The sequence below is a fragment of the Bombus huntii genome, chromosome 10, assembly GCF_024542735.1.
Source record: "Bombus huntii isolate Logan2020A chromosome 10, iyBomHunt1.1, whole genome shotgun sequence".
NCBI lineage: Eukaryota > Metazoa > Arthropoda > Insecta > Hymenoptera > Apidae > Bombus > Bombus huntii.
The window spans coordinates 2,090,290-2,104,091 of NC_066247.1; the positions used below are offsets into that span (position 1 = coordinate 2,090,290).

Sequence of the window (13,802 nt, forward strand, 5' to 3'; positions counted from 1 at the left end):
ATTTACATGTATTATAGGCTATAGAAATAAATAAACAGCGAAGTAAATTTTATGGAAATTATAATAATGTTTATCGTTGTAGCGTAAAATTGAATCGAACAGCCAGATATTACAAAATCAGAAATTAATAACGTTATAAATTAATACAGTTGATTAAATTTCAATTTTCTAATAACGAATACCAATAACGTGGAATCAGTCAAATACTCTTGGCTTATTTTCGTCGCAATTCATCTCCTTCGCTCGTTTTTCCCGCGTTCCTCCTGTGTGCACACCTCGTTCGTGTATTGTTGATTGGCAACTAAGTGATTGCGAATTTTGTAATTAGATGGTAATGACAAAACCCGCGATCACTTAGTTGCCAACCCAATAGCTTCGCCTTTAACTTCGACAAATTTCGATCGCTATTCGACCATTCGAATTTTTGAACCGCCTCTATTTCCTTCGTATCCAGTCAATTTCCATACTACGAAAGTGATTTATGCGCGTACAAAAATGTAGGATACGTACACGAAACACAGTCGCGTCAAAGATACAAATATTCATACATATATGCATATCAATAATTATCAGTATTGTAGGGAAGAAAATTTATAGGCAACAGTTGTTCGCAATACAGCGCTGTAAAGATAGCGTTTTGCACAGATAACAGGCGAATATCAATGGAACAAAAGTTTCGAGCTGAGGCAACGTTTACATTCGAAACACGTTGTGCACGTGCATTTTTATTTTACAAAGTTTCCCTTACGGATGACACAAAAGGCCTTTCTTCTTTCGTTTTCGTGATATTACACACACGTTATATGTGTCTGTGCTTGATAAAAAAATCCAAATAGAAAGAGCAGCGAAGTCAAAGCAGAGAATATACTCGTCGCCCTTCCTCTAAACTCGGATGCGATGTAAAGCACGGAACACAGACCAATACTAAAGACAAGAATCAAGTTTCCCGGATATAAAGGAAGCCGAACAATCTTACGGAAACCCTTGGGATGATATAATAGAAATTACGAGGGCCACGTTTCTTCTCTTTCTTCCATTCGCTCAGAGTAATTCACTCGAACGTATTTACTTACATCGGTGTTTGTCGTTCATATCGAACAGTCGAATCATAAAATCGAAAAAAGAAGTCGAAAATATAGGATAAAAATTTTCTTTTTTTTTTTTTTAATTTTTCCATCGAGACAACGATCTACAGTGAGATCCGTTATAACGAGACGCGATAAAGTGCAGGCGTACCGAGCGAAAATTCAAAGTCGATTTTCTCGAAAACAAAACCTCGAACGAAAAATGTTTATTCTATATTTTCGACTTCTTTTTTCGCCTAGAATCACCCCGTTTTCGCTTGTATCGCCAGTTACCAACCACCCTGTGTTAGCACTTGGAAATTTTCACATTCCACAGACCGTCTTCCGATATTCGAAGTATCCTAAAAAGTTATTTTCCACGATTCAAAAATTATTCTTATCGATATCTGTATTTTCGACCAATCGCGGGAGACGCAATCGCGAAGAAACACGTCAACGGGAGTCGTAAGTTCCCGTTACGATTATAATAGTCGACGCCGCGAATAGATCGATCCCCTGATTTCCGTTGAGATAATAGAGGTGGTTGAGTCGGGTATAACACTGCGATTAACAGGGTTATAAACTTATATTTTTAACACTTAAGTTACACCGTTGCTTGTGATATACGTCGTAGACAATGATTTGACGTACAGAGATGCGATACACTGGCACAATATTCGTTGGTAATCGAGCAAGGCTCTTAGACTTTTTTGTCATAGTTGACGTAGCAATGAGGGAGACGAACCCGGTACTGACTTGTTGACTATTCTAACGTTGTAGAATAAGTAAGGTACAGTGACTATGCTGTTTCGGAGGAAAGTTAATGATGGGTGTTGTCTAGCGCACGGGACCATCGGATTCGTTGATGACACTTTTGGTTAGGAAAGTGAGGACAGTAGACGTTGCTTCTGATTGGATAAAAGAAGGTTGGTGGACTAGGAAGGGTCTTAGTTGCCCTCGATAGTGTAACGTCGATTCACATCAGAGGCCAGGCCACACACCGCGGACAGGATGGCACCCAGGTGTCTGCACATCCTTGGAGCGTACCCTCGATAGTCTTAAGTACCCATCAGGGGTCTTGGAGTTTTCATAGTTGAGGTTCTTCGGACCAAGCGAGTATTTCTTGTCTTAGATTCCTTTTACGTTTATCGTCGACCACGTGTTAGCATAGAAAGTTGGTTTTCTTCGCATCTGGTATGTTCCGTTAGCAACTTTCTCGCGAGAGCGGCTAAAACCCTACCTGGTTCACCAACCGTCTTATTATCCAATGGGAGACGGTGTCTACTGCCCTCACTTCCTTAACCAAAATTGTCATCGACAAATCCGATAGTCCCGTGTCCTCAGACACACCCATCCCTAGCCTTCCTCAGACACAGTATCGTCGGTAAGACTTACTTATTGTGTATCCTTAGAATAGTCAACGTATGTTTACAGGTCTCTACCCTTATAACAGTCGCGTACTTAACGTATCGTTGTAACTAAGTTTTACATAACGTGGTTGCAGTGAATTGTGATTTATGTTAATTCAGTGTGTGTTACATCGTAATTGCTGAGTTCATAATAAAGTTTAATTAAAACAAAATTAATAGTTGTGTTACGACTCGGCTATTTTATTTCATCAAGCAACCCTTAGGTTTACGTGACAATAGAAAGTTGCTAGTGCGAAGTGTCATACGTGAGAAAAAGCTAACTTTCCCGTGTCAGCCGTCGTAGACAACAATCTTTAGAAAGCGATTTAGAAAAACGATATTTGTTCGATCTGAAGGACCTTAGCTAGCAAATTCCTGAGATTTACGATGAGTCCTTGAGACTATTGAGTTTCTTTTTTTTCTTTTTAGTTGTTTACATTCACAATTTGCCCGATTTGGACATTTGGTAGAATTTTTTGGCTATTTGATTATCATGTAGGTGGCTAACTATCGAGTGTACGCAGTAAGGATGAGCGGACATCCGGTTCCCTTCTTGCCCACGATGTGTGGCCTGATCTAGGTAGAGTGTCGCCCGTCGTAACAATGTCTTTATATCTGCGAGCGTTTGCGTTTTACGCGAATTCTGTGCGTTCTCGTATCTGTAAATCTCCTATGAACGTACGAGCGTCCACGCGTGTTAACTAGGTTTTCTACGTTGTAAACTTTCTCAGTTATGAAAATTCTCTGTTAAACGATTGAACGCGTAAAATTCGTTTTCGGATTTACCGACGTAATCAGTGGCGATTAACAGACAGTATTCATTACTGCGCGTAATAATTCACGTGCTCTCGTTCGCGTCCCATAATGTGCAATGTTATGAATAAATTGGCGAACGTATTAATCGCAGAAAGAAATCGAAATAGGTTGTACAATTGAATCCCGTGAAAGTTAAATGGAATCGATATTACTCTAACAGGATTACGGTATAATCTGCGAAATTGGCTTGCCATTCGCCCGTTAAAACTAATTAAATTCGCGTAAGAACGATTCGCGATAGGATGTCATTAAAAAAGAGAAAAAAAAAAGTATAAAGAGATATTTGGAAGATCAACAAGTAAACCTTAACAAACAACTGGGACAGAAGAATTTTCAAACGGCAATGGCAGGAAACGTGGAATTAATAGCAAACTGATGGCCAGTAATGGCGTATCTGATCAAAGGGTTCTAAATGTACAGCGTGTCTGTGTATTAAATGAACGAATTTGATTTATATAATGATATACAATTAAATACGAAACGCGCACTGTATTGACGCACTGGATTCTCATGTACAGCATCGTATTAATTTAAAGTGAACAGCTTCTATTAATATCGAAATATTGCTTAATTTTCAATATCGTGTAATGAAAATTGTGATCGTATAATTTTTCCTATTCCTGGTCCTGCTTCCACTTTTTACCATTTACTCTATGCTACGTAATCGTTGCGTAAATTCGCCTTATTCACAGAAATTCTACTCTAAAATTCTTAATAGACAGCAGCAAATTGTACGACGTTCGTATTGCTGAAGAGTAAAATAATACGAGTTACTACACAGATAGAACACAAAATAATCGAATGCACATGGAAGATTATCTCTACCAGATATTAGATCAAGATTCAGTATCCCTATACATATAGTAAGAAACGATATATCGATCGATTTGTTTCTGTAATACGTCGTATAGGGCTCATGTATAAGCCATTAAAGCCTGAGTTAGTAAAATTATTAGTAAACAAGCTTCGTGGACACGCGCTCCTCGCCGTAGAGGACAGTCAAATAAACGATTTAAACGATTTCGGGAATAAATTAATTTTCTTCCAATTTTCTTCTCTTTCAACAACATTCTTCTCATTTATCTAAAACGGCACGTACATAAAGCGCTTAACAGCTCAAACGTTAAATTCATTTTCAACTATTTCCAGCGGTTTTGCGAGAAAAAGTGAAAGCAATCAATGCTGAACTGTGTTATTTGTCTGTCGATAGAGAGTAACATTTTTCAGTCGAATAAGAATCGGGGGAAAAATGGTCGCGAAAGAAATTGCAAGCTAAATTAAAAGGAAAATTGCATGGATGTAGCGAGTGCAGTGGCAATGGCGTGAGTACGGTAGCAAAACAATACAATTCGCCGGCATCAGTCCGTGCAATTTAGTCGATCATGAAAGTAATTAATGCGTTCGACCCGATATCCTCGCACAGACTCCGGCTGGTAATGGAACTGACAGAGAAGTTAGGGGAAAGAGAGACGGGAAAAAAGGAAAATACAGGGGGAGAAAAAAAAGAGAGAATTCGGTGAAACTAAACAGAGGCAATTATTACGCGCGTCGCGCTTCGAGAGTCACCGATACAATTGAATTGGACGCCATTGTTTTGCAACATACTGTAAATAGGACACGGGCACATCGTATTTATATATTCCATAGTCTATAGCGTCGCGTTCTCTTCGGCGATTCGTTCTTTAAGACGACAGAATGCATTTAAAGGATTCGATATCCCTAATTATATCATTGATCTTCGATATTTACCGCGACACGACAGCACAAGATTGCGTAACGTTCTCTTCGTTACAAAGCGAAGGTACAGTGACTCGCAAAAGCATTTACTACGGGAAACTTTTCTGAATGTATCAGGTTGTCCGGAAAGTGTCTTTCTTTTACAGACGCGTCTTTTACAACAGCGCATCTTCATACAAACACGAAACCTATGCTGTCGAACGTTGTGATCTTTAGGTTCGATAGAACAAAATGTATCATAGGTAATTCGATAAAATAATACAAAACGGGAAATCCGTTATTTCCTTATAAAACGAAAGAAACTTTTCGACCTAATATGTCATTTGTTTAGATATTACAGGCATTCTACGAAGCTTCTTCAAACTTTACTGGCACTGCGACGATTGCAACAGTAAAATTTGGAAGCATCTTGAGACTGTATATAAAAGAGTTACACGACGTTTATCGAAAACGTACGCTTAGTGGAAAATTAGCATACAGCGCGAATAACAGCATGATCTTAATACAAAAAGTCTTAAACATAGAACCAGCGCTAAAGACAATCTAGCGAACAACTGTCCGTTCAAATACTTTGGTAATCTTCGCGAAACGTATACTTTCAACGAATATCTTGTAACGTCCGTACGCATATCTTCGTTGGTTTGAAATTTCATCGATGTAACGACGACGGTCGAGCCTCGTTACGACGCTAATGAGAGAAAATATTTTTTATAATCCATACGAAGAAGAGCTTCGAACGTCCGAATACTTTTGCGAGCCACTGTATTGCTCGCTTCGAGTCGGCATTTCTTTCCCTCCCTCTTGATTTACTTTTTTCTTTTTTTTTCTCTCTCTCTCTCTCTCTCTTCCGCTATCGACCGTGCTTTCGAATGCAATTACTCTGCAAGTGCCCCCTTCGAGCGTGCCCCGATACAGGATTTTTCCCAATATCTGTATTACAACGGAACGAAAATTCGCGCAACTCGTTTGCGATGCAAATCAACGCGAGAAACGTTCCATCCTTTCGCCTATTGTAAAGGTGTATCGCATTATACGTTGTTACGAGAACGTAAACGCGCTTTCAGCGCGTGTAAACTTGTATCGATGATTGTACGGTAGAAACGAGAGTATAGGAAAGAGCTGTTACTTACGAACATAATGGTAACGATACAGTAATAACGAGCAATAATAATTCGTTTAAACGAACGATTAAGGATGCTTTTCCTTTTTATACCGCGCCTGTGAAAGGCGCAAAACAATTAATCAAGTTTTAAGTAGAATTTGTTCGTTGCAGTTCTCATCGAGACGGATAAAAAGAAATTGAATTTGTTATGAAAATTTAGTTTCTGATCAGGACATTTTTTTACCGTCGAATGTGCAACTGCTCCGCGTTGAAATTACACAGCGATATTTAAATATCGTTAGGTTTAATCGTTTTATTATGTGACAGCAACCGTCAGTCACGTTTGAATTAATGTTTCTAACGTTATCGTGAATGTCGCGTCGCTTGTTCAAGTTTTCACCTGATTTTCGTTAATTATTTAACCGTGTGCTGGCAACGTGGGGTTAAATAAATCAATCGCATCCGCGATCGAGTTATATCGCATGAACGATGCAAAGCGACGTAATGATTAAATTATTTCCAAAATAAATTGTATACACAGGGTGTTCGCGTAGTTACGGTAACGTTTCTCGTGAAATGTGAAGATATGAAAAAGAGGAAGTTTCAACGTCTTTGGAAACCAACGCGACAGCAAACGTCGATGTTTCGTATTGGCAATTTCCTATTACGATCAACGTTTTCTTCGTTACGTTCCTTGTCAAAGACAACAGCGAAATTCTGTTCTCTTCCGTTTCTTTCGCAAAGCTATCGTTCACAAGATAAACATCGGATAGTAACTACTCGAATATCCTGCATACACGATAAACCGATCGATCAAATTGCAAACTTCCTATTTTATAAAATTCTTTATTTCTCACGCCGACGAGCAACAACTGCAAGATAAACGGTAACATCGTGGCGAAGAGAAATAAAAGCGAGAAAGTACAATAGTTGCTGGAAACGTAAATGATCGGAGTTAAATATCGGCCAGGGGCCATTATCCTCGCATAAATCATTTCATGGACATTATTTGTACGTAGATTCGCCTGGATAATTATACAGACAATATTTCCCCGTTTCCATGGTGGTCGTTGCAGTAAACGAGTATTTACGGGAAGACTTAGGGCAAGCGGATGCCACACAGCACTAGTTATTTGTGTTATCGTAAATGCCTGTTATCGCGTTCTACGTCCGTTCTTTCTTACGTCGAGTGCTGGCTCGGTCGTCAGCCACCCCGTTGCTAGAACGTAAAAAGATTTTTAGAACGTCGTTATCTTGATCGCGTCAAGGTAATCACAAGTCTCGCTACTTTATTTTTTGTTAAAGGTGGAATGGCGCTGGTGATGCTGTTCGCGAGCCTGCTTCTCTTTGGCCGAGTTTCGCTTTAATCACGATCAGTAAGTTGGACGGGTCTTTGGCTCAATTTACAACGAACTATAACTTCGAAGACAGGAGCCATCCGAAATCCTCCATTATTCGTCGTACGAAGGAAAGTGGGTACACCGTTTGCATCAGTGAAATTGCCAAAGGGATACCAAAGTCGATCTCCCTCAAGATACATACATACAGGACATTAACCACTCGTTTATTAAATCTACGTCGCCGCACTAATTCGCCACCGTTCATTCTCCATCGTTTTACTACGTGTAACTATCACGGAAAAGAGTATCGGCAATAAGAGGAGATCCGAACCTACCGAAGGAAGATTCGCCATGCGAAATAACTATGAAGTTTTAGAAGAGTGTACAATGGTGCGTTGATCAGAGATACCGCGGTTTTCGTCTTAATCCTCGAGTAAATTTCCGAGCTTGGACTGATCGGAAAATTGAGTTTTTTTTTTTTTTTTTTTGTTCGCGTGTTCTTAACCGAACGATCTCTCAATTTTCTAAATTTCGATCATCGTGGAATTAAAAGTTGACAAAGAGTATTCGATATCGAATTTCAGTTACATGGATTCCAGTCCTTAGAAAAGTCTAAATACGATTTATTTTTAACAAATCGATACGATGGATGGAAACATGAGAGATTCGCAAATAAAAATATTATCGCGCTTGATTAGTTGGAAATGCGAGTAACGAGTTTCTCGGCCAATCGAGCTTCACGAGCAACGTGATTTTTTATTAAAAAATCAAATTTATCGCATTATTTCGAATATAGATTTAAACGATGAAATATAATTCTTGAGAGACTCGCTGGATCTCTCGCAACGATCAGTTACTTTGCATCTCTTAACAAATTTATAAAGTAAGAGGCTCGTGTATCGCTTAACAACACGCCGCTTGCACTTGCTAAAAACTTCATAACGTTTTATCTTTACAAACTCGAGAACGTTCCCTGTTAGTATAGATACTTAACGAACGCGTACGAAGAGAGGATATTACGAGAGTTGTATAAGTAACGAGACGAGTCTATAATTTGTTGTAGAATGACGTATCCAAAGTGCTGAATTGTTAATGTTTTTCTCCTCGTACGGAAACGAATTTATTAAATCGCTATGAACTATCTGCCCGAAGAATTTATTTGAAAGTCATACGTATAGTGAACAGAGAAACACGAAATATTCGCCTTCCTAAGTACACTACGAATGTATTTATTATTACATCCTCTATATGACTGTGATGTTTCCATTCCTTCTTAGTTCATTAGAAAAACGAATACAAGTCTGAATATAACGCGAATAAATCATAGAGGGGTTCGTAACGTGAACAATAGTTGATCGAACGGTTACGAACCGCCGCTCAAATTAAGCGAAGAACAAACGGATTTACGATTTGCTATCGGAGCTTCGATATCTTCAAAGAATCAATTTAAACAAGCGGAGAAAGTACCGGCGCGATACGAATTTCGCTGGCGAGCGAAATTAGCCGGTTTTAATAATGTATGCACGTGTTCGAGTATTGAAATGTGTAATCGTAAGGATGACTATCAAATCGAGAAGTATAGTCAGACAGTAGAGGGAAGAGCAATACCTAACTTTAATAATCGATCGGGACAATTACGACTACGCTGGTTATTGCTGAAGAAGTTTGAAATAATTTTCTGAACACGGTTCGAATACTATAGGAAGGTGATTCTATCTATTATGAACTATATATGCAAATTAGGCTCATCTTGGCAAATTATTGAAACCAAAAGCTGAGTTGCTGAGAAGGAATATTTCGTTCTTAAGGAAGAATCATTTTATTATACGCTCTAGTTATATGAATATATGAATAACAATCTGTGTAATCTAACAGCAAGTGATACACAATTTTTAATATATTTTGTGATATATTTGCATGAATAATTGGGATATTTTTAACAAACAAAGTAATCGAGTTTTTCGTCGCTTGACCTATTGATTCTCAATTCTGTCCCTGATAAGCTACGTTCAAAACGACAATGAACGACACTTAAACAATAGTTAGATTCTGTTTCGAACCGAAGCAAGAGCGAATAGTTCAGGAAATGTGCAAACAGTCGCGGTTTAATGAAAAGACAACAGAGTAAGAAGTTGCAGCTCGGAGGCTGTTAAGATAAAACACGATACATAAAACTTTCATGCTCAAACTTCATCCACTTCAGGTATAATCAATAAAGACAAATGTTTAACGACCAATGCGAGAAAGAGGGATGAAGGAGAGACAATGGAGAAATGCATCGGCACATCGCCATGCCGAGGCAGAAAGTCATTATCGTCCAAGTTAACGATAGTTTCGCGGTACTTCGCACAAAGGTCCGCCACTTTCCTGGAAAATTATTTCAAACTATAAACCGGCCAAACTGTAAACCGAAAATCAAGCTCGCTTCCTCGAGCTTCTCGCGTTTAAGCATAGCCAGCAACAGAAGTGAAATGTGGTTTTATACAATCATTGTGACCGTCAATCTCGAAGATACGTCGATCAAATATAATATCGTGTAACGAACAACAAAAGCAAATAAACTATAACGAGCGAACAAGGAGAATACAAAGATCATCGTTGATGTTCAAAAATGTTAAAGCGCCAAGGATACATCGAAGGAAGATAAAATCGTTAAACTCTGGCGAGTTCGACATTGCATCGATGTATCCAATGATACATAAGGATAGGTAGCAATACTGTCATTGTGTATGTTAGACTACTGTGGATATTTTTTAATAGGTTTATAATGCGTTGACTACTTCTCCCGAGTTTCTAGTTGATTTATAAAGAAAGAAAGAGGTAAAAGAGAGGAGTATGACTGTGGATTACGATTTGAACGTCTCTGTGCGCATGAGAAAGTAAAAAATGGACTGTACAATGTATATGAGCAGTTATCACTTACGTTTATTGTTATTTATATGTTGTCTATGAAGAGATGAATACGGCAGAAACACTATTAGGAAGTTGTACACCCGAATTGGCACTATGAAATGCTTCTATGTAACTACCACGTTGTAAATATTGTTATATTTAATCCGTTCGAGTTGCTGTCAACAACAGTATATTGTCAAGCTGTTTCATTCCGTACCGATAAAGCTCGGTACGTGGCGGAATTAAATGAGAACGATATATGTCGTAGCATTGGTGGTTCGAACCTGAGGTCTACTAATTTTGCTGTTCCGTTTCATGCACTCAATCTCACGTCTACATTGATTTAGACAGCGATAAACAGGCGAATTCGTTCGTTTCGCGTTACAGCTAAAGCCTTAATTAAAACGACACTTATCGATTCTATTAGGAGCTACGTATTAAACGCAGAGAATTTGATATACGTACGCGCTTCTAAACGTAGGCGAGATTATACTTTTGCGCCGTTCTATAAAGTTAATTTGCCACAATAAAAAGAAAAAGAAAAAAAGAAAATGCCTAGTTGAGTTTGCGAAGATTAGTGCACTTGTATGCAGTTAAAGGAGGATCTATGTGTACAAGAACGACTTAACTAGTTGAATAGTTATTAAAATTTCAATCTCTTGCGATTTACGACTCAACGAGCGCTCCGTAATTAGGCAGGAAGTTCAGGGGCGGCCTAGCAGCAAGTTCCTGAGTCCAAAGAAACAAAAGAGAAATAAAAAAATAAACTTTTATCCTTACACACCGCATATTACTGGGACCTGTAAGTTATCAAAGTTGCGCCTGGGGCGCTCCAAAACTTTGTCCTGCGGTTAAAACTGTTCAAAAGCATCGTAGTCATGCTCCGGACAAAGCGCGATCATTGATCGGAGCATCGACTATGGTATCCGCTAGTGGCGGATGTATTTTCTTATTCTGTTTTGAGGCTCTTGCCGGAACATCTCACGCATAAGTTACTAAACTGTAATGCAATCATCGTTACTGTCCTAATAAACCTTAACATATGACTCTGTACGAGACGTCTAATAATTTTTCTTTGCGTCACAACGAGACGAATTTTTTAATTTCAGTTCTGTTTGGGAAACGTTCGAGTAGATGCATATAAACAGTAACGTCCTAAGTAAAATCGAATGTCTTCTGGTTTCATCCTAAAATGAATTATTACGACGATGTTAAATAATATTTTATATTTATGGCGTTAAAAGCAAGTCAAATATATACTGAAAATAAGAATACATGGAATATAGCTATATACGTAACTAGCTGTATTTATTTTCAAAAATCTGGTTTCTACAAATATATTCCTAAATGGAACTGACATTATTAAGAATTTCTTTGCATTTTTCTGTACGTTCAATTAGTGCATATCTTTACCTGTTTACTTTATTCTTTACTTGTCGAAACTATCAATCTTAAGGATATGCTGCTCTGTTTTCATTTCAGATATCAGAAATTTCATAAAGACACGGAACAGTTGTGTCAAACGTAATTAAAACTTAATTTTTATCGTCATTTGTTTAAACAATTAATTAGAATAAAAAGTTACTTTGGAGTGATACATATAGTGTCAATATAAAATAAAAACTCTTATTTTAAATTGCTTTCAAATGACCACAGTCTTTCATTTTCTCCTATTCCAAGTAATCTTCGTTCAGTTTTAATTAACAAAATAATTCATACATATTCCGCAGAAAAAAACTTTATTAAAAAGAGATATGAAAGTAATAACATAACCTGTAATATTAAGAATTTACTTTTTCGTGAAAACTATAAAAAGAATTTACGCAAAATTACAATTTAAAACACTTTGAAGTTTTCACGATGAAACGGTCTTTCTTGCAGGAACAATTTGGACTGAAATTAATAAAATGTTACAAAAATATATATACGTACTTTAATCCTTTGTCCCTACACGATTTTATTTTATTTTTCATTCTTGGCCTTTGGTATCACACGCAAATAGCACAGTGTCACAGGTGAAGAGATCTGAATCTTTACTTTCAACGCAGAAGATTTATGTCATTACACAATAAATTTGCGCAATAAATTCTTCAACATTATGTCATCCGCTTTATTAACCGCATTCACAATCGTGTATTTGTATTTGAAGAACGCGGATACGTATATCGCATTCGCCAAAGTTTGCGGCGAAACGACCTTACTTATACTAGCCATGACGTTAGCTGTTTATATCGAAAACGCTAACCGATCAGAATATCGAATACATAGGAACTTCGCAGATGTTCGCCGCGTAGAGAACTCCTTTGTAGATTTACCACGAAAACCTGTTCATCAATTTCACGTCCCACATTGCCTGTTCGCTTTACGGTGTTCTTTTTACGCTGAAAACAAGCCACTACGGTCCTGGAGACGCTGGTTAAATTCCTCCATAACTTTGCAAGATCGTTAACCAAGGAAAGATCTCGCCACTTGAGCTTAAAGTGCTATGAAATGAGAATACTCTGTTCGCGTTGTATAAACGTCCGAGTGAAATTGTTTGAGATAATTATCTGTAGCAATTAGAACGCGAACAAACGGTGTGCAAGCTCTCGTACAACAGTAAAACGTCACTATTCTTTAACAAAATTATTTTTTCAAGTACGAAACGTGAGAATAACCTACAAAGGACGCGCTGAAAGCCTTCCGTTTTTCTAACGGCATTGGTCACTTGCCAGATGCACGTAGATGTAACTGGGATAAAACGCGTGCGGGTGGGCTACACTAAAAAAAAAAGTTTGTCGCCATTAAATCTCCTTAACATGTTATTTTTATTTTAGAGCGTGTCCCGTTTGCGTCAGAATAAAATGCGTTAGATTCAACGTACTTTTTTATGCAGCTAATGTCCGTGTCCGGGTATCGTTGGTTTATTTAAAGAAACGAGTCACGTTCTTTGTTTTCGATTTCCGAAAACATTTTTGCGAAGGGACAACCAGAGATGTCCTTTTTTTTATAAATATTATATTCGTGTAATAATACCTTAAAGACGATAAAATAGATCTTCTGATAAATAATGTGAAAACGGAATTTCTTCGATTAAATTATCAGTGTAAGTAATAAGTTTTATAGGTACTATTACGATGTTTAATTGATCGAACAAACAATTTAAACACCAATGTTTATTTTTAAATTATTTGATAAATTTGTTATCGTGCGATGTTATCATAGATAAGATACCCTCGTTATTTCTCATACAGAAATAGACCATTTTCACCTAACACGTAGCGGCACACCGCGGCGAGCGTATGTAGTTTGATATTCATTCCACGTATCACAGATGTTACCTGCATTTTAAAGTTCGTGGTGTCGCAGGTGGTATCATCCGTCGTTCACGAGAATCACGAAACAGACAAATAAATATAAAATTATCCATAATAAGTAACATTTAAAATCAAAACTCTCTTCT

General features: G+C 37.7%; 2 protein-coding genes across 3 annotated transcripts in view; one reads left to right on the top strand and one right to left on the bottom strand.

Annotated features, from left to right (window-relative positions):
- Positions 1-11,413, top strand: part of LOC126870727 (suppressor of lurcher protein 1) — a 527,940-nt gene extending 516,527 nt beyond the window's left edge. The window contains exon 12 of one of the 2 annotated variants that reach the window (XM_050628716.1): positions 7,434-11,413. In XM_050628716.1, the coding sequence (XP_050484673.1) occupies positions 7,434-7,785 (352 nt within the window). In that variant the 3' untranslated portion in view covers positions 7,786-11,413. The remainder of the gene's footprint in view (positions 1-7,433) is intronic. The other variant, XM_050628717.1, reaches the window with a different exon arrangement.
- Positions 1-13,802, bottom strand: part of LOC126870746 (uncharacterized) — a 118,096-nt gene that overhangs the window by 60,187 nt on the left and 44,107 nt on the right. The gene's annotated exons all lie outside the window — the stretch shown is intronic.